The 21,231-nt window shown below is 38.5% G+C and overlaps 1 protein-coding gene across 2 annotated transcripts in view; it reads left to right on the top strand.

Moving 5' to 3' along the window:
- The window catches only part of LOC139765970 (Na(+)/H(+) exchanger protein 2-like), a 223,728-nt gene that overhangs the window by 188,385 nt on the left and 14,112 nt on the right, over positions 1 to 21,231 (top strand). Inside the window, exons 2-13 of one of the 2 annotated variants that reach the window (XM_071693995.1) lie at positions 6,504 to 6,767; positions 8,614 to 8,810; positions 10,123 to 10,277; positions 10,594 to 10,695; positions 11,838 to 12,055; positions 12,433 to 12,635; positions 13,128 to 13,217; positions 13,913 to 13,983; positions 17,519 to 17,713; positions 18,113 to 18,239; positions 18,461 to 18,604; positions 20,453 to 20,554. In XM_071693995.1, coding sequence (XP_071550096.1) covers positions 6,504 to 6,767; positions 8,614 to 8,810; positions 10,123 to 10,277; positions 10,594 to 10,695; positions 11,838 to 12,055; positions 12,433 to 12,635; positions 13,128 to 13,217; positions 13,913 to 13,983; positions 17,519 to 17,713; positions 18,113 to 18,239; positions 18,461 to 18,604; positions 20,453 to 20,554 — 1,868 coding nt within the window. The remainder of the gene's footprint in view (positions 1 to 6,503; positions 6,768 to 8,613; positions 8,811 to 10,122; positions 10,278 to 10,593; positions 10,696 to 11,837; positions 12,056 to 12,432; positions 12,636 to 13,127; positions 13,218 to 13,912; positions 13,984 to 17,518; positions 17,714 to 18,112; positions 18,240 to 18,460; positions 18,605 to 20,452; positions 20,555 to 21,231) is intronic. The other variant, XM_071693996.1, reaches the window with a different exon arrangement.

The following is a 21,231-nucleotide window of genomic DNA, read 5'->3' as shown; positions in this document are numbered from 1 at the left end:
TTTTTTTTTTCCAAAAGAAGAAACAGAGAAGGGGGCCAGGTGAGGATATTCCCTCAAAGGCCCAGTCCTCATCCTCTGTTCTTAACGCTACCTCGCTAATGCGGGAAATGGCGATTAGTATATATATATATATATATATATATATATATATATATATATATATATATATAAAACTTCCGTGATGTTTTATTCGTAATTTGAGTTGCTCTGCAATCAATCAGTCAATATATATATATATATATATATATATATATATATATATATATATATATATATATATATATATATATATATATCGCCCTCCGAGTTTATCGTGTGTCGTCCAACTCCAGCACCACAAACAGTGATGCAGCGTATCACAAGGCCCTCCTCCTCCTGCCCACGAGATGTAACTTTCACGCCGAGGACACAGAACACTTAACTCCTCCCTTGTATTCTGCTCAGCCCGCAGAGAGAGACACACAGACACATCACCACATATCTTGACCTGTGGTCCATTCCGATGGACTTGGTGCCTCGGCTGGCATCACTGCGGGAGCCCTTTAAGATGGGAATCATAGGGTGAGAAGGTTGAGAGTAAAGGTGGTGGTTGTTCGTGGACTTCGCGCCTTCAAGCGGTAGCTTATGCAGCTTCAAGGCTATTTATCTTTTGCGTGCGATGACGACGATGCAGCCGCGCTGAGAGCGAATTTTGACTCATGGTCGCGTTTAATCACATTTGGGCGCAGTTCCGTAAAACATAAACACACACACACACACACACACACACACACACACACGGGCCTCCGTGGGATAGTGATTAGCAGTACTGATCACGAGTAACGATGGGCCCCACATGGGTTCGAATCCTGGGTGCGGTAGGCGACCCACTCCCAACCCAGGTGATCGGCCTCCCCTCGGGGCTTGTAGATGAATTGGTTTTGGCTTAGTCTGAGTTTTGTGTGTGTGTGTATATATATATATATATATATATATATATATTATATATATATATATGCATGTTCAGGCCCCGATCACACAAAATCTTTTTCACTCCATCTTTCCACCTCCAATTTGGTCTCCCTCTTCTCCTCGTTCCCTCCACCTCCGACACATATATCCTCTTGGTCAATCTCTCCTCACTCATTCTCTCCATGTGCCCAAACCATTTCAAAACACCCTCTTCTGCTCTCTCAACCACGCTCTTTTTATTTCCACACATCTCTCTTACCCTTACGTTACTTACTCGATCAAACCACCTCACACCACACATTGTCCTCAAACATCTCATTTCCAGCACATCCATCCTCCTGCGCACATCTCTATCCATAGCCCACGCCTCGCAACCATACAACATTGTTGGAACCACTATTCCCTCAAACATACCCATTTTTGCTTTCCGAGATAGTGTTCTCGACTTCCACACATTTTTCAAGGCTCCCAAAATTTTCGCCCCCTCCCCCACCCTATGATCCACTTCCGCTTCCATGGTTCCATCCGCTGACAGATCCACTCCCAGATATCTAAAACACTTCACTTCCTCCAGTTTTTCTCCATTCAAACTCACCTCCCAATTGACTTGACCCTCACCCCTACTGTACCTAATAACCTTGCTCTTATTCACATTTACTCTCAACTTTCTTCTTCCACACACTTTACCAAACTCAGTCACCAGCTTCTGCAGTTTCTCACATGAATCAATATATATATATATATATATATATATATATATATATATATATATATATTATCCCTGGGGATAGGGGAGAAAGAATACTTCTCACGTATTCCCTGCGTGTCGTAGAAGGCGACTAAAAGGGAAGGGAGCGGGGGACTGGAAATCCTCTCCTCTCGTTTTTAATTTTCCAAAAGAAGGAACAGAGAAGGGGGCCAAGTGAGGATATTCCCTCAAAGGCTCAGTCCTCTGTTCTTAACGCTACCTCGCTAACGCGGGAAATGGCGAATAGTATGAAAAAATATATATATATATATATATATATATATATAAATATATATATATATATATATATATATAATTATATATAATTATATGTGTGTGTGTGTGTGTGTGTGTGTGTGGAGAGGTCGTTGCCTGGGGGAGCAAAACTGGGCATGTTCGAAGGTATATTAGTCCCAACAATGTTATATGGATACAAAGCATGGGCTGTAGATGAGGCTGTGTGGAGGGTGGATGTGTTGTAGATGAAATATTTCAGGACATTATGTGGTGTGAGATGGTTTGGCCCAATAAGTAATAAAGAAGAAAAGAGATGTATGGTGATAAAATGAGTATGGTTGAGAGAGCAGAAGAGTGTGTGCTGAAATGGTTTGGACATTTAGAGAGAAAGATTGGGAAAATGTTGATTCAGAGCATATGTATTTGTCAGAAGTGAAAGGAACAAGGAGAGCGAGGAGACAAATTGCAGATGGAAGGATAAAGTGATCGGGGCCTGAATATGCAGAAGGGTGAAAGGCGTATACGGGATGGAGTGAATTGGAACGATGTGGTGTATTGGAGTCGACGTGCTGTCGGAGGACGGAATTAGGGCATGTGAAGCGTCTGGGGTAAACCACGGAAAGGTCTGTGGGTGCCTGGTTTTTAAAGGGGGGGGGGGGCTGTTCCGTTGAATTGTTCTTGACAGATGAAGAATGGATGTGAGCGGATGCGACTTTCCTTCGTCTTTTCCTGGCGCTACCTCGCTAACGCGGAAAACGGCGAAGTATTGAAAAAAAAAATTATATATATATATATATATATATATATATATATATATATATATATATATATATATATATATATATATATATACCGACTATATCTAAGGAATCAGAAAAACAGGGTTACACCCGCAATAACTTCATAAGCAGTATCCTGGGGATACCTGGGGTGAAAAATGCTTTTCTGACGTTTGGCGCGGAGGGAGGCAAGGGTGGGGGAGAGAATGAATTGTGTGTGGCTGGTTTGGGGGGATGGGTGTGCATGTGGCCCAGCCAGACCAGTAAAAGAATTTCAGGTTTCACAGTATGTGATCCAGTGTTGCGGTCGTCGGCCCCAGAGCCAAAGGTTTGGCCAAGTCCTCCATAAAATTATTAATGGGATCGTAAAAAAAAAAGTGTTCATGTGGCATGTCTGCATTATCAGTTGACGATGTTCTCGCCGCTAGATGGCAGGTGCACGGCAATGGCGCGAGGTTCAAAGGCACCGATGCCGTCCTCCGTCTAGGCGTAGCTAAGTAATCCATTCCCGCCTCTGCCAGTCACCCGCCTATCTGAGCCCCCATAACTTTTTTTTTTTCCTCCCATCACCTATAGTTCTTCCCTTTAACGCCCCAGTAGCTTTAGCGGCCACCTTTCCCTCTATTCCTCCTTCACCCCACTGCCCCACAACGCCCCAGCCGCTGTTTCTGCTGACTTTCACTGACTGATAACCCAAAGGTAACTGACGCTCCTACATTAAATGCTGACGTCCGACCACTCAGGCGCTCTTAGCCTCCGACTGCGACGAGTTTAGTCATCGTACGTAAGGGTCAAATTATCGAGTTTAGTCATCGTACGTAAGGGTCAAGTTATCGAACTCCGAGTTGAAGTCGTCGTTTTTAAGAGGTTAAGTCGTCATAGACCAGGTGTTAAGTCGTCGTTGTCAACGTGTTAAGCTGTCACACGCAACGGTTTAAGTCGTACTTTAGGGGTTAAGTTGTCGTATTAGGGGCAGTTGATGTTTCCGTTGCCATCCTGACCTAGATTCAAAATTGTTTGACTCAGTTATGGAGTTGTTACCAGTCCTTCAATACTCGCTCGTTGTATGTTATCAAACCTTTCATTATAGTCAGTTACTGTCTTTACTGTTTGTCCTTACTGGGTAATTTTAACTGACCTTAAAAGTGAGTGTGCTGTTCTTGCTCTATACGTGAAAGTTACGATACTTTTCTTTAGCTGTCTTAACTTCCTGTCAGCACCAATTTTTGAATGAGGAAAGTCAGGGAAAGCGTCAATATAAGGCTACCGACCCCACTGGGCCGAATGTTTATATCATAATCTCTGGCCTCGATAATCTTCCTTCTCAAAGAGGCGGGTGTTAAAGGGTAGTAGGCCTGACCACGAGGGACTACAAAAGCGTTGTTGTCTCCATCTTGACTTATGACATTGTTACACGAGTAATGGCCGCCTCAAAGAAGAAGAGAAAACGTTTTTAGCAATGACGAGATTGATAAAAAAGCACAAGTTAACCATTAATGTGAAGCGTATTACTAAGCGTCATTTTTTATTGTTATTGTTACACGGCGCGTGCGCAAAAACTGGCCCAGGCGTCTCCTGCCCGGTAAGACCCAGCCGAATTGATTTGATTTTTTTAAGCATATGGTGTTCCTTCCACGCCTGGCAGAGTTTTGCGTCAGACGGGAGATGGATTCTGTGTTATTATCTCTGCGGTCCAGTTGATATTGTAGCACAGCCACGGCCATAAAGTCATTGATTATACACTCTTGGGCATTATTGGAACAGACAGGCTACATCTGATGGAACTCTGACATTTAATTCCGTTACACACACACACACACACACACACACACACATGCACACACACACACACACACACACACACACACACACACACACACACACACACACACATATCTTTCTTTCATACTATTCGCCATCTCCCGCATTAGCGAGGTTGCGTTAAGAACAGAAGACTGGACCTTTGAGGGAATATCCTCACCTGGCCCCCTTCTCTGTCCCTTCTTTTGGAAAATTAAAAAAAAAAAAAAAACGGGAGGATTTCCAGCCCCCCGCTCCCTTCCCTTTTAGTCGCCTTCTACGGCACGCAGGGAATACGTGTGAAGTATTCTTTCTCCCCTATCCCCAGGCATGTCCTCTTTAGTTTTCTATTAGATTTAAATCTGGTGACTTCCTGGGCCAGTCACTGAAAAACTTCACTGCACAGTCCTTAAACCAATCAGTGACTAGTTTGGCAGTGTCTTGAGGAGTTGCATCCTGCATGAAGAATTCAGCTATGCGCTTTTTGAATGAATTTATTTCACTGTATTCAATTGTGTGTGTGTATATATATATATATATATATATATATATATATATATATATATATATATATATATATATATATATATATATGATTACCTATTTGTACTCTACGGGGAAGGAGTGTTTACACCCGTAGGTCCCATCTCTTGAATAATGATAAAACATTTTGAATAAACGCACACTCTCCATTAACCAAGTCCTGATTCATTGTTCCCTTTTTCCACCACGCTTGTACTATGCAAGTACTTTGTATTCATCTTTTCAATAAGTCCCTTGGTTAACGTGATGTTATTGCCCTTTGGTTGTTCGAAGAAGTAGGTCACTGAGCTCGTCGATCTGCTTTTAAATTTAAATTTAAATTTAATTGTTGTGAGCAGAGAAGCCTACACTGTGTGTGTGTGTGTGTGTGTGTGTGTGTGTGTGTGTGTGTGTGTGCAATTTTTTTGGTATTTTTCGAAGGTAAATATATTTACTTGATAAGCTCAGTACTACGACTATTTTTCATGCTGAATACAAATCTGGTAATGAAATTGTGTTTAGGGGTATTTTTCGAAGTGCGATATAATAGATTTGCTCGATAACCTCAACATTTTAAGACTATTTTTTTTTTTTCCATTTTGAATACTCATTACAGCCTTTCATGACTCCCAAACACCATTTCAACCCCAGATTCGTATTCAACATGAAAAATAGTCATAATGCTGAGATTAAGAAAATCTACTTCCACTCGAAAAATTATCCCCAGAATCAATTATCTCATACATGACCCAGTTGAATCCACACGAAGTCTTTATGGTCCTTTATTCCTCTGTTTTGTCCTCGTAACCCACTTGTATCCCTTCATGACCTGGTTTGTAACAGAATCATTCATGATCCAATGACCCCAATTTTTTTTCCCCAGCAACATTATTACTCCAACAAGACTATTTGTAATGTAGTGTCATGTGGCATAACTCCAGTCTGTCCTCACGCGACTGACTAAACTTATTCTTTGACTGGCTGTCGCATTTTAAGTCTTTGTTTTGATGCGAGTCTGATTGACCCCACGTGACCCAGGTTAAGTCTGTGGTGACCCTTTTAACAGCCTCTAGAAGCCAGCTTTTCAGTGTACGACTCTTGGTTATGATGATTTGGCCTCTAACTTGCTCTCTCTCTCTCTCTCTCTCTCTCTCTCTCTCTCTCTCTCTCTCTCTCTCTCTCTCTCTCTCTCTCTCTCTCTCTCTCTCTCTCTCTCTCTCTCTATATATATATATATATATATATATATATATATATATATATATACATATAGATAGATAGATAGATAGATAGTATACTTCACGGTATAGACCCTCCGCACTGATCCATTACAACCCACTCAGTGCCTGACACCAATTTAAAATCCCGACATAATCAAACGTAGGGCTGTGTTGGATGACCCCCCCCCCCCCCACGGTAGCAAAGCATCGTCACCAACTGATGTTCCCTCGGTTTCTACCCTGCAGTGTTCCACATGACGCCCAAGCTGTCTCACGTGTTCCCGGAGTCGTGCATGCTGGTCGTGCTGGGCATCGTCATCGGCCTCCTCCTCTTCCACACGCAGGCTGCCACCGTCTCGCCCTTCACCGCCGACGTCTTCTTCCTGTACATGCTCCCGCCCATCATCCTCGACGCCGGCTACTTCATGCCCAACCGCCTCTTCTTCGATCACCTGGGGACCATCTTACTCTTCGCCGTCATCGGTACCATCTGGAACGCCTTAACTATTGGTAAGAAATGATGAATTAGGGATGCTTGGTGACCTGAACCACTTCTTGTTGCTAGATTAAGTGAAATGTACTTGTTCCCCAACTAAATAACCAGAACACCATGATTTATTTAGGATATGGAATATTAATGACTGAAAAGTTACTTTAGCATCAACTGTCCAGTTGAACGCTGTCTTTTGTTGTGAAAAACCTGATTAGCGCACGAACCATTAGATAGGGCTTTTATATAGAAATATTTCCAGGGGCAGTTGTAATAAATGAATATACAGTCATGATTATCCCAGACTAGGGAGACCTGGTATTACCCAGGACCTCCTCTTCAGAGATTCCTGAAGCCAAAGGATGCGCTACTTTTAGTAGCAGAGAAGCTATGGACTTCTTTGGAGTGAGTTATTTACCTAGAATTTACTCCCAATGATACAGCCTCGTAAAGGTGATTTTTGACTCGTGGTGTAACTCTATGCAAGCGAAGTCCAGCAGCACACACACACACACACACACACACACACACACACATATATATATATATATATATATATATATATATATATATATATATATATATATATATGTGTGTGTGTGTGTGTGTGTGTGTGTGTGTGTGTGTTATTTAAGATGTGTGTTTCGAACGTCCTGTTAATAGGAAGCGTCATGGAGGCCTGCTTGAGCTGCTGAGGCGGGAAGGTCTTGTTGACATTATCCCGGCTCGTGTGTTTACTGTAGAGTCGTGGTTATCACGGGGGTTCCGGGTGGCCGGATTTCCTGGAACTCGACACCCTATGGATGATGTAAATGCCGGATGTCAAGGTCGTGCGTTCCTTGCTGCTCTAAACTTGTCATGCAGTTCGTTCATTTCAACAAGAGTTGCCGACAGGACAGATTCAGAGTTAACAGTTGCCAAACTTTCGAAGACTCGGTCATTTTCAACGTCGGTGAAAAGAGAACGCTCAATATGCAGATATTTTCGGAGATTTCTCTCATGTATCACTTTCTCAAAATGTGCGAGTTTTACAAAGTATTTTAGGTGTTCGGATGACGCTCAACAGTTCTGAAAGCCCTTAACTTAATGGCTGAGATGGTTTGACTAGGATTCTAAATGAGTCCACTTTAGTCCTGTATTTCTCAAATTATATTACGTTCCCGAGCTTGATCATATCTTGTATAATATTCCAGAAGGTTTTGTTCTTGTTTTTCTCACATTCCAATAGTTTGATTGGATGTTGATGGTATGACAGATTTATGCTGGCTGACACATTTCCATATTGAAATTTTGTTTTCGTTTCAGATATTGTAGTGTGTACAGTTCGGTACACCCTGTAACTTTTTTTTAAGTGGTTGTGAACTCTGAATGACATTATTGACTCGATGAACTTTATGATTACTACATTTTACGATCGAAGTTCCCATGTAACATTAACTTCTCGCCTTGAGACCACACGATATTAAAGTTTGTCTGCCTTCCTAGAAATCTGTACTATGAGTCTTTAGTGTAAAGAAATCCTATGGTATCTTGTAAGGATACCTCTCCTGAGGTACAAAATTGTAGATATGTGATTTATTTGGTTATTTTATGTGTATACCTGTGTGTCCAGGAATTGTATCCTTGACTGTGTTTAGAGTTCGAGTACAAGAACCGTCACATTTTGGCTCTGCTCATCCATTCCTTTGACCATGTGCAGCCTCTCTTTTTCCGCTCGCTTAATTTCGTTTCCTGTTTCTGCCTGTTCGTAGTATCAGAACTATCGTATATTTCGGTGTCTTGCAGGCACAGTAACCACTTAAATTATCAGAATTCCTGCATTCTGTCCATCATGTATTTTCAGTGATATCCACCTGTTTCCCACAGGCATTTCAATGTACTCCATAAGTCTGACGGGGTTGTTCGGCGAGGAGATCCCCGTCTTGCATATGTTCCTCTTCTCGTCGCTCATTTCGGCCGTCGATCCCGTGGCTGTCCTGGCCGTCTTCGAGGAGGTCCACGTCGAGGAGGTCCTATACATCCTTGTCTTCGGGGAGTCATTACTCAACGATGGTGTGACTGTGGTAAGTAGGCTTATGGTAATAATGATGAGAATGGTCACTTTGATGGTAAAGGCGGCCGTGTTGTTAATGATGATGGTGATTATGGTGTTGACGATGATTATTGGGCAGATAATGTTTAGCGTTATTGCCTTTCTTCTTTATCCTTCTCTTTCCTTATCCTCCTCAGCTTTCTTCTTCCTAATCTTTCTAGCCCCCTTTTTTCTACCTTTTCACTTTCTTCCCACACCACCTACATGTTAAAGTATCTTTTAGTATGTGTTTAACACAGTTGATAAATCATACCTTCAAATTCAACCTTTCAGAGTAGCTTATACCTGACCAGCAGTCTTGGAGGAATCAAAAACATAGAGATAAGCGTTAATATGTCATGAATAAAGGAACTGCAGCTGGGAGGAAGATTCGTAGCAAGGCAATGAGGAATTGAGACATTGCAGTGCAACAAGGAACTTCGGCTACATGGAATAGAAGTAAAATACCTAATGCAATGAACAATTGAAATAGAAAATATTACTTCATGGAACATAGATTCAAGGTGATGAGTTTAGAACACAAAGCATTGCAATTAGAAACCAATAATTAAAGCATGGTGTTTGACATAGAGACAGACATTGCAAATGAGAAATTAATTCTCAGGTTATTCTGAGTAGAAACATAAGAAATTTTGAAATGACGACTCAAGACGGACAATGCAGAATTAATTCAAAAGGAAAAAAATGCAACAACAAAACTAGACTAACTAGTGGTATGAGGAATAGTCTTAAGAGGATAGCAGTGAAGAATGAGACCCTGAGTAATGTGGTAAGGCATAAAGACTCGAGTGAGTGAATTAAAAGTTATAAACTAAATGCACTATGACAGCAAACAGAATTCCGAGAAATTGAGTAAGGATTAAGGATCAGACCAATATGGCAGGGCTGAATAGGACCTTAATCTGTGAGGAGTAATAAAGGCTCAGAGCATCTGAATTGGTATTCATTACTGATTTTGTCTTTGATTTAAGGCCTTTAACTTGTATATTTCTTAGTTGTTTTCATATTAATGTAAAACGTTTGTATACTCCTGAGTACATGATACTTTATGTAGTATTTCGAAAATCACGTATCAAAGTAAGGTATTAATATTATGTAATAGCAACTGTGTATAACTTTTGTCAGCTATGGAAAACAGGTGTACAGTTATAGATTTGAAGTTTTGATAAATGTAATCTGAAAAGATACTAACTGTTTTGATGTAAATTGACTTTTTGAGATTTTTTTTTTGTGCACTCATGCTGGTTTCTCCTTTAACAAAATCGGCTATCCTACTACCATAGGTCTTGTACCATTTGTTTGAGGGCTTCAGTGAACTGGGAGAGCAAAACATCATGCCTATAGACATTGCTAGTGGTGTGGCATCCTTCCTACTGGTAGCCCTTGGAGGCACAGCCATCGGTATCATCTGGGGCTTTCTTACTGCTTTTGTCACCAGGTAACCCTCAAAGGACATAATGATTCTTTGCAGTTCTCTGTATCTTTAATAGTTTGACTATATGTTGGGGTCTTCCCCAGCAACCTCTGAGAACCTCTCTCTTAAGCACTTCATACAGTATAACCTCATTTATAGTAACAGCTCTCAGTTATCCACATTGTTTTAATACTTAAAGTATTGATATATTGATTGATTTATTGATTAATGTAATAGATGGTATTAAGAACCTTTTCATACCTTGAAATTATTTGTTTGTATATAGTGTGGTTCACTTAGCATTCCTTTATATTTCACTAAGACATGGCTTCCCACACAGGTTGACCAGCCAAGTGCGTGTAATAGAGCCCATCTTTGTTTTTGTCATGTCCTACCTCGCCTATCTTAACGCTGAGATCTTCCACTTATCCGGTATCTTGTCGTAAGTTGACTCCACACTTTCTTCATTTTGTGGCTTTGTAGGATGTTATGGACAGATGATAATGATTATCTAATATGCATGTGTTTTTGTATACAATATTGTGTTCAGCCAGAATCTTTCGTGAAACATCATAGTTGTCTCACATCTGCTCATGTAGGATATCTAGTGATAATGTAGTGAAACAGATGTTGGCATTAGTCATGATCATGGTGCACTCTGACATCTCAAATCTGGCAACCTTGACCTGGCTGAGCTTTGCCGGATTTCTGAATTTTATTGAGTGTGGATACCCATTATACCAGAGACCTGATAGAAAACTATGAATTATGATTTAATCTGTGGAATATTCTTTTCACAGTATATGATTTTTTGCAGGTTTTGAACTACATTGACACTAATTATTTTCTCTATGAATTTTTTTTTTTGGTTTCCTTTTGTCAAGTAGAATGGGGTTGCAGTAGGTGATTACTTATAAAGTGCTTGGGGTGACACCAAGCTCAGTTCAGATTGAAGGTGTGAAAATAATTGTTGACTTCTTTCAATGTGGCTTGTGCTTCAAAAGAGGCAAGAGACAGGTCTTGCATATCATCCAATGTAGGAGCTGGTCTAGATGTCCTTGAAGGACTATCAAAACTCAGCTTAGGCTCAGGAACATTAGGCAAGTGGCCTAGTAAAGTATGTAGGGGCTCTGTTTGTGCTTGAGTGTCTCAGAAACTTTTTGATACTTCTTAAGCAATTCTAATAGTGTCACTTGTTTGATGTAATATGGAATTTCTTTTGTATGATGTAAGGTAACAATAGGTCTTTACATAAAAGTTGAAGTGCTGGAGGTTTCAGTTAGCACCTGTGCCCTTACTGTTGCTAGATTTTGGCAGTTATTAAATTTTGATATGTTGTATTTGAGACATGAGAGTGTAATAGTGGGGAGTTATTAGAAATGTCAGTAGTACATTTTAGATGTCTCTCTCTAATAAACCTGAACATTATTTGCAACTTTATCTCACCATACAAAACGTCTTAGATATGTGCACATTTACCAATTGGGTATCCCATAGTACTGTAGAAACTTTTTTGATGTTCTAGAAAAAAGTTGTAATCGGTTAGTAATTGGATTGAGTTACATTTTCCATTCATCATTACAGCATCACTTTTTGTGGAATTACTATGAAAAATTATGTGGAGCAAAACATATCTACTAAGTCCCACACAACCATCAAATATGCAATGAAGATGCTGGCATCCTCATCAGAGACCATCATCTTTATGTTCTTGGGTGTGTCGACCGTACAGAGCAAGCATGAATGGAACACCTGGTTTGTTATCTTAACTATTGTCTTCTGCTCCATCTACAGAATCCTTGGTGAGTAGCTTTAGGCATAGAGAAGTTGGCATGGTTTAGTATATGAAAGAGATTTGGCTGTTTGTGGATTGAAGGTGCATTATTTTTCTTTTTAAGAGAGAGCAGGTGTGATACATAGATACTATATGAGCATGATATAGAGAAAAAATAAAAAGATATTCTGGAATTATTGTAAGTTATGTTATTGTGATGAATTGTGTAAATTCTTTAAGATTAGGCTAAATGTTCTAATTTTGATTGTTTAATGAGCATGACAATTTCAGTACAGTACAAGTTTTGGCATGCATCTGTTTTGCCTGTAACTAATATTCAGTAGAAATCTTATTAAAAAATTTGTATGTACTGTGCTTTATGCAGTTATTTCTTAAACCACTCAGGCGTCTTGATCTTCAGTGCTGTTTGCAATCGGTTCCGTGTGAAGAAGATCAAATTTGTGGACAAGTTTATCATGTCCTATGGTGGGTTGCGAGGTGCTGTGGCTTTCGCTTTAGTGTTGACCATTAATGTTGACCACATTCCACTGCAGCCAATGTTCCTCACTGCCACCATTGCTATGATCTACTTTACTGTTTTTGTGCAAGTAAGTCTGTAGTACCAGCTTATAATTACAATAGTCATTTACATTATCATACAAGGTGTCTTTTTGATTATGTAGTTCCATAAAGTAACATGGGTTGGTCACAAGAATACAGTAAACCCCCTTTGAAGTTGTCGACTTTTTAAAGCTCATTACATCATGATGAAGATATGAAAGTGAAATGGTTTATAAATGAAAGAAAAAGTTAATGAAGTTTTAGGTTTATTCCCAGAAGCACTACTGAAGGAGTAGTGTATGATGTTAAAGAATGCTTTCCTTGTTCTTACTGATGATTTACTGAGGCAGTACTCATACCTCAATCCTACTTTTCAGTTCAATTCAGTTGTACTTTAGGTGGTCTTGACTTTGCAACAGCACCTCTCTTTTTCTGTTATATCAAATTTAAGATCTTATGATTTGCATAACATTCTTTTATGTTACTCAGTAATAGGTACTTATGGTAATGCATCTTAATTCTTTCTCCATTACTTACAGGGTATCACCATTAAGCCACTTGTGCAAATCTTGGGAATCAAGAAAGCTGAGAAGCGAACATTAACTATGAATGAACGCCTCCATGAAAGGGTAACCCTTAAGATTTCCACCTTTGATATTAATTCCCGCAAAAGTTGCATGGATGCACTCGATTCACCATATTTACAAAAGATAGATGGATAGATTGATGAATAGATTATAATTTTGTAATTTGTTCATATGGAGACACAAAATTAAAGCATGTTAGTAGATTACAGCATAATTAGTCTTTTTTATTCATAAGTTTTAAGAATTTTTTAACTTATGGTGTGTTTGAAGTGTTCATGCAGTTTATGAAATGTGCCCTGTAGTGAATTAATTGAAATATATGATTTTAGAATTACCTTCAGTTGAGTGATAACCAAACCAACATGAAGAATTTTTTCATGAATGTCATTGTTTTGGTGTTACCAGAATGTGGGGAAAACTTATGCAGTTACCAAAGGATTCTTGAAAACTGCATGCACCACTTGCCCTGACTGTGATGAACATGTGAATTTGATATAAAGATAGCAAAATGTAAATCTTATGGATATTATTTCATTAGATTTTATGCGCTGTATGTCAATAACCTAGTCGGTCATTCTTAATTACTGTAAGGAAGGATTATGTATCAAGATTGTTTTTGTATATAAACAATAGATTTTGAAAGAGAATAGTCACAAAATACTCACCATTGAAATAAAATAACCTAGATAGAGGTTCACACATCTTTTAAAACTCCATGATTTTGATATATGTTACAGACAATGGATTACATTATTGCGGGCATTGAGGATGTGATGGGCAAGCATGGAAACATACGCATCAGGAACAAGTGAGTCATTCATCATGAGTACCACTCATATTTTCAGTATTAGCCAATAGTTTCATCATAATTTCACCCCATCAGTTGAATTGTTTTGGCTTGGAATCAGGATTTTGAAAGATGATTTAAGAAATATTCTCTATAGTGTCTAAAAATGGGGCATTAGCATGCCTTTCATCCTCATATAGTGTGAAAAATTCACACAGAGTTGGTATTAGTTGCAGTCACATTGTTCACTCACAACATGTAGTAATGAGTGAACATGTAGTGATAAGTATTATAACTGAGAAACGCATACTTAAAGATAAGAGTTCTTTAGCTTTCAGATACACTGTTCTTATTTATACTTATAGTGTTTAAAGGCTTTGTGTTTTAATGTTTTATGCAATTAGGATGACAGTTACTGGTATTGTATGTTAGATATATAAGTGCTTCTTATCTTGAACCATTTTGATAGTTAAACAGGAAATCAAAGTAGCTTTTACTGCAATGTAAGATTCATTAGATAAGGGATTACATTTTTTCTTCTTTATTTTCTTTTTTTATGAGTGAGAAGTATGTCCACAGCAGATTATTTGAAAACAGAATACCCTCACTAGTCCAGACGAGTTAGTAGGAGGGTGTTTAGAGTACCCTAAAGTACAAATTATTCAAATGAATAGGAGAAATGCATTACACATGCAAATGTGGCATAATAAGTATATATGTCCCAAAATAGTCCTTTATATTGACCCTGTGAATGGATAATGAATGTGAAACATTAAATATGAAACCAGTTTTGTATCCTTGGACATTTTTAAAGTAATTCTACAGGATCCTTACAGTTAAGGAGAAAATTACCATTCTTAAACATGTAGATGCAGAGGTAATAATGCATTAAATCATACCAGAATTATCACATGCCTTGATTCAATCCACTGACAGCACGTCAACCCCTGTATACCACATCGCTCCAATTCACTCTATTCCTTGCCCTCCTTTCACCCTCCTGCATGTTCAGGCCCCGATCACACAAAATCCTTTTCACTCCATCTTTCCACCTCCAATTTGGTCTCCCTCTTCTCCTCGTTCCCTCCACCTCCGACACATATATCCTCTTGGTCAATCTTTCCTCACTCATTCTCTCCATGTGCCCAAACCATTTCAAAACACCCTCTTCTGCTCTCTCAACCACGCTCTTTTTATTTCCACACATCTCTCTTACCCTTACGTTACTTACTCGATCAAACCACCTCACACCACACATTGTCCTCAAACATCTCATTTCCAGCACATCCATCCTCCTGCGCACAACTCTATCCATAGCCCACGCCTCGCAACCATACAACATTGTTGGAACTACTATTCCTTCAAACATACCCATTTTTGCTTTCCGGGATAATGTTCTCGACTTCCACACACTTTATATATGTAGTGAAAATTGCAAATGTAGTACTTCAAGAACATCAGAAGGAAGACATAATCACTTACAGGCTAACAGACAGAAACACACTTCCTATAATCGTAGTAATGGATGAATGAAATTAACTAGATGTTGAAATTGTAAGTACTGACAATATACACTTAAAATGATTGGTGTTAGGGGAAATTCAGGAGATGGGGTCTCATAAGTATAGGAATTCCTCCCAGTAGTGTACTACTTAATTGGGTAATTACACCAAATTACACCCAAGTATTTTCCTCCAATGATTTGACTTTCTAACAGACTTAGCAGCCCTTTCCCCTCCTTTATGCTGAATTTGTTAGGGTTTACTGTGTTTACTTAGTCCTGTTATGGTTTTCTAGTACATGAGGTAATATGGCATCTTTCACATGGTCAGTCTCACTGCACAGTTTAAGTAGTATAGAGGAATTATTCCTTGTAAAGTAGGTCTTGCACTCTTGTGTTATTCCCTTCACTTGTATGTGGAGAAATAACCATTGCTTTCTTATAGTTACCTGATTGGTACATCTTCGCTCTCGTTCATGTGGATGCCTTGCCATCCTCATTGCATTTGCCTTCGGAATATAGTATACTTTTTTTTCAAAGTCCTGGACCTGTTGTATATATAATCATTCATTGTCTACCCATTTTGAGAACTTACAGTCTCCTACCATCATGGCATCCATCCTTAATTAGATACTCAATTTCCACTAAGAATATTTTTTTACATTTGTGAATCTGAGCATGAACATGTTTTTCCCCTTCATTTTTTTTTTTTTTTTTTTTTTTGATATTTCTGCCATTTATAATGTTATTTGATGAGAGACAGAGTTCAGTTTTTTATGTATACCATTAACTTGAACAATGAGTCCCTTACCCAATTAGAATATACTCAGGCTGGACTCTTTTCATTTTTATTGTGGAGTAGATCACTGACAGTGCCCTCCTTTTACTATATGTGAGGATAATGTGTTTTTGATTCAGGTTTTTATGTACTTATTCCACTATTTGTATCCCTCTTTCTACATGGTCAGTTACAGATATATCACAGGGTTTTGTAAAACATTTGTAACTTCCCTTATGCCAGAAGGAAAACTATTTTGGTACTGTAGTGCACACTAACCAACAGTTGCAGTAGGGAAGTGAGGGGTGATCTAAATAAACACCACTACCCATCCTTACTTGGTATATTGAGAAGAAAATGGGTAATCCAGAATGTACTTTGGGAGATAATACCAATGTACAAAGAACTTGTACATGTATACCTGATTCTCATATATGTAACACCTTTCGAGGTTAGGGATATTGTTGTTGCAGACACATGCTGTTGAAGAAGGAAACTTATATATTTATTACCCAAAAACAGAATGATCACATTCAAAATACTCTCACAAAGCATTTTAGAATGATGTAGAGACAATGATATTAGGAATATTGATGTTTGATTATATCTTGGTTTAGATCAGCATATTACCCAACACACTTAGATTTTATGGAAGTATACATCCCTGATAAAGTAGATTAACCTTATACTGTATTAATTCAGTAGGGATCGTCTCTATCTGTGAGTGAATCAGCTAAATTTCAATACAAGTTATATTTTCAAAATTACCGTCTTTATTACTGAAAGTGCGGAAAAGGTAAGGTATCATTTTTTCCTAAAGATTATTCAGTATTTACAAAACAACCTCTAGCAGTTTGATATCATATCATTTATGTTAGTTTCATTTCATTATCAGTACAGCTATGTATATGATAATATTTGCAAAGCATGTAAGCCAGATAATCTACACTGGCTTTGGGGAGTTTAAGAGCTACTTGGTTTTCCTAATAAGGATACAGTTAATCTTGATAGGAGAGAAATATTTCTGGTGATCTTCAAGAAATTCCTTATATTTCCCTAATGGGTATTTTGTTTTTTCAGGGAAGAGATATATTCAATTCACCTGTAGGAAATTATTTTCCTGTATGATGTTAAAGATACATCATGAAATTGAGTATTTCTTTCCCTCTTCCTCTACCTGTAAACTCTCCAATACCATTTATTAATTCTTTTTTACATTCTCATGATTTATTTAAACTGAATGCATTATGTAGTATTATCACTTTTTTCCCCTTTAGGTTCAAACGGTTCAACAATAAATACCTGACACCATTCCTGGTTCGTGATAACAATGTCATAGAGCCAAAACTCTTAGAAACCTACAGCCAGATCAAGATGCAAGAGGCTCTCGATTTCATGGCAACTAATGGCAACTCACCCAGCAACATTGAGTCATTTACCAATTTACTGCGCAATGCAGCCACTCATCCTATGTAAGTTCCATATTATATCCTAGGACTGTTGCTTTTATTTCTTGTAGTGTTGGGAAGTAGCTGTTTTTTTTTTTCGTGCTTAAAAGCCTTAATCAAGCCTGGCCAAAAGTGATGTTTCACTCTGCTAGAGCCCTGCCAAAGGTGACCTTTCACTTGTGGTGTAACATCAAGCAGGCATAGTCCATTAGCATCTTTCAGATAGATATTTACTTATATTTACATACTTAAGTACAATACATACTGTGTGTGTGTGTAGAGATTCATTTTATTAGGCTTGGCACAAGTTCTTGTCAATGGGTGTTCCATTACTGGCATAACTCTAAGTTTTTATGTTCAGGGTACCATTAGCCCTATGCACATGTGTCATGTAGAACTAATGAGTACCTTATGTTGTTGTAGTCTATCAAACACCCAAGGGGAGTGGAACTTAGATGTTGGAGAGCTGGACTACAATCCAACTATGAGGGACATTGATGATGCCAAGTTCCACCACCTCCTTTCCAGCGATTACAAACCTATTAAGCGGGTGAGTGAAAACAGTTAACAAGCAATGTATGTTTAAAGAAGACTTTCTTCTCAGTATGCTTCATTATTTATATTTCATGCAGAACCATCTGAGAGAAAGCTTATAATCGTAATTATTCAGTATCTTTTCAGAAATTGAACACTAAATTTCAAGTGCCAGAACATAACTTTGTTTTCATTTTTCATAATGATTAGATACTGATCATAAACTGCCTTTAACAGCACCGTGGATCAACATATAAACGACATGCGGTTAAGGATGATGATGTGCTGACACAGACGGATGTTAATCACCACAACATGTATCTTCACACACGTCAGTTTGTCAGCAATATCAGGAAGCAAAACAAAAAAGACAAAAAGCCTGTGAGTTCAGTCTGACAAATTCTTGTATTTATAAGTACCAGTCATAATTATGTTTGAAATATAGTTTATGATGGTTCAGGTGATTAAAGTATTCCTTAATTTAGATATGAACAAGGTCACTGGAATGAATGGTATTGCAGATGAATTTCCCAAAAAAGAGGATGACTGTGATGTTGATTGGTTAGTTGGGATTTTCAGTGTATGTTTAGATTACAGTGGGGCACCTTAAGTGTGGCAGTGTGTGCATAATGCTGTTGAATAAAGGCAAATGGGACAAAGGTGAATGTTCAAATTGCAAAGGTATGAGCTTGTCGAGTGTAACTAGTAAGTTGCATGGAAGAGTGGTGATTAAGAGGGTGGTGGTATGCTCAGAACATCAGACTGGGAAGGACAGTATGGTTTCATGATCTGTAGAATATGTGTGGATCAGGTGTTTGCTTTGAAGAATGTATGTGAGAAATACTTATAGAAACAGCAGGATTTGTCCGTTACGTTTATAGATCTGGAGAAAGCATATGATAGCATTGATAGAGATGCTTTGTGGAAGGTGTTACAAATATATTGAGTGGAAGGGAAAGGAATTTTTAAGAGTAAGGCACATGTGCAAGTAAACAGAGAAGATAAGTGGTACCAGATGAAGATGGGTCTGCAGTATGATATCACCATAGCCCTTTGATTTCCTTGAGGATGAGGTGGTGAGGGAGGTAAATGCAAGGGTTTTGAATGCAGTCTGTAGGGGAGGACAGGGCCTGGAAAAGGAATAGATTGTTTGTTGATGACATGGCACTGAAGTTGTTGTCTAAGTTTGGGAGTGTGTGAATGGAGACATTTAAGTGTAAAAGAGAACAAAGTAAAGTTATTAGGTTTAGCAGTGCAAAGAGACAAGGTATTTGGGGTTTGAGATTGAATGGAGAAAATTTGAATTTTCAGTTCCTGGGACTGAACATTGCAGTGAATGGAACCATGGAAACAGAGGCAAGTCATATGGTTGGTGAGGGGAAGTTTGTGGGAGCATTGAGGAATGTTTGGAAAGAGAGGTCACTGTCTGGGAGGGTCAAAATGGATGTGTTTAAAGGCATAGTAGTCCCAACAATGTTGTTTGTGTGCAAGGCATGGGCTACATATGAGAATATATGGAAGAGGATGAATGTTTTGGAAATGAAATGTCTGAGGACAGTATGTGGTGTGAGGAGAGTTGATACAGTAAAAATGATAGGGTAAGAGAACTGAAGAGGGTGTGCTGAAATGGTTTAGACAAACAAATAGAATGAAGGAGGAGATCTAAGAGGATATATGTGTTACAAGTGGAGAGGACAAGGATAAGGGGGAGACCAAATTAGATATGTACTTGGGGCTGGAACATGCAGGAGAGTGGATGTTATGCATGGGATAGAGTGATGTTACATACAGGGTTAACATATTGTCCTTTGGACTGAACCAAAGCTCGTGAAGCAGTGAGGGAAACCACAAGAAGTGTGTGGGCCCTGGCTATAAGTAGGGGGCTGTGGTTTCTGTGTATTACACATGACTGATAGAAGATAGATGTGATGAATTAGTCCTGTTCATCATCTGTTCCTGCCACTACCTCTAATGCAGGAAATAGTGAGTAAGTATGAAGTATGGAAAATCACTACCTCACTAATGCAGGAAATAGTGAGTAATTATGAAGTATGAAAAATCATGTCATTGCTGAATATATGAATAGAGTAGCATAGTACAATTGCTTTGAGGAAAATCATACCAGGAACCAAGTATTATTACTCTCAATAGGATATTTTAATCAAAAGCATATCCATTGATGGACTCTTTATTGATTTAATTGAAATCTAATGACCAATGATGATTTAGGAATATGCCGGAGGTCCAATCAGCCCCGAGCATCTACCAGCTGTTCGATTCTCTCAAATCGTACAGATTGTTGACAATGTGGCACAGGAAACCCTTGTCCAGGTAACCTTTGTGGGAACAGTGTGGACAAGGATGCTGCCTCTTGAAATAGTTATCAGTATTATCATGTTGCATAGATTAAAAATATGCAACTGTAAGCATCCATTGTTTTGCAAAACTAATAAGAATACTGGCATCCTTATCCACTGACCCTTATTGTGCTGTGCATTAAGTCTGTGTGATGATTCTGTATCACCAGAATCTCTGCTTACAGAAACACAATGTGTTTTTATTTTTTGCTTTATTAATTGACTTATAACAGTGCAGTATGGCAATATTTACATCAGTTTCTGCAGCAGGATACAAATCATAGACTGAAAACATCTGCATGATAGCCCATGAATGTGTGTTACATGTGTTTTCTTCATCCATATGTGAAAAGAATGCAGTATTCCTAAAAAGTTATGAAACATGCAGATTAGGAAAGAAGTTTTAGAAAATGCTTTGACATGAAACTTACTGTGATTTAGAGAGTATCTCTCATTTTTGGAAGAAGGATGTCACTTTGTTGCTGATTTTGTCATATTTTTGATAGACATCTGAGCTGATATATTGAGCATGGTTGGACATTCCTTCAGAATAATATTTACTACATATGAATATTTACTACATATGATTGCATAAATATGCATGATGTTATGGATATATAGAATAGAATTTGAATATTAAAAGTCACATCA

The sequence above is a fragment of the Panulirus ornatus genome, chromosome 56, assembly GCF_036320965.1.
Source record: "Panulirus ornatus isolate Po-2019 chromosome 56, ASM3632096v1, whole genome shotgun sequence".
NCBI classification, from domain to species: Eukaryota; Metazoa; Arthropoda; class Malacostraca; order Decapoda; family Palinuridae; genus Panulirus; species Panulirus ornatus.
Note: the sequence above shows the minus strand (reverse complement) of the source record. Positions and strands in the feature narration are given on the sequence as shown.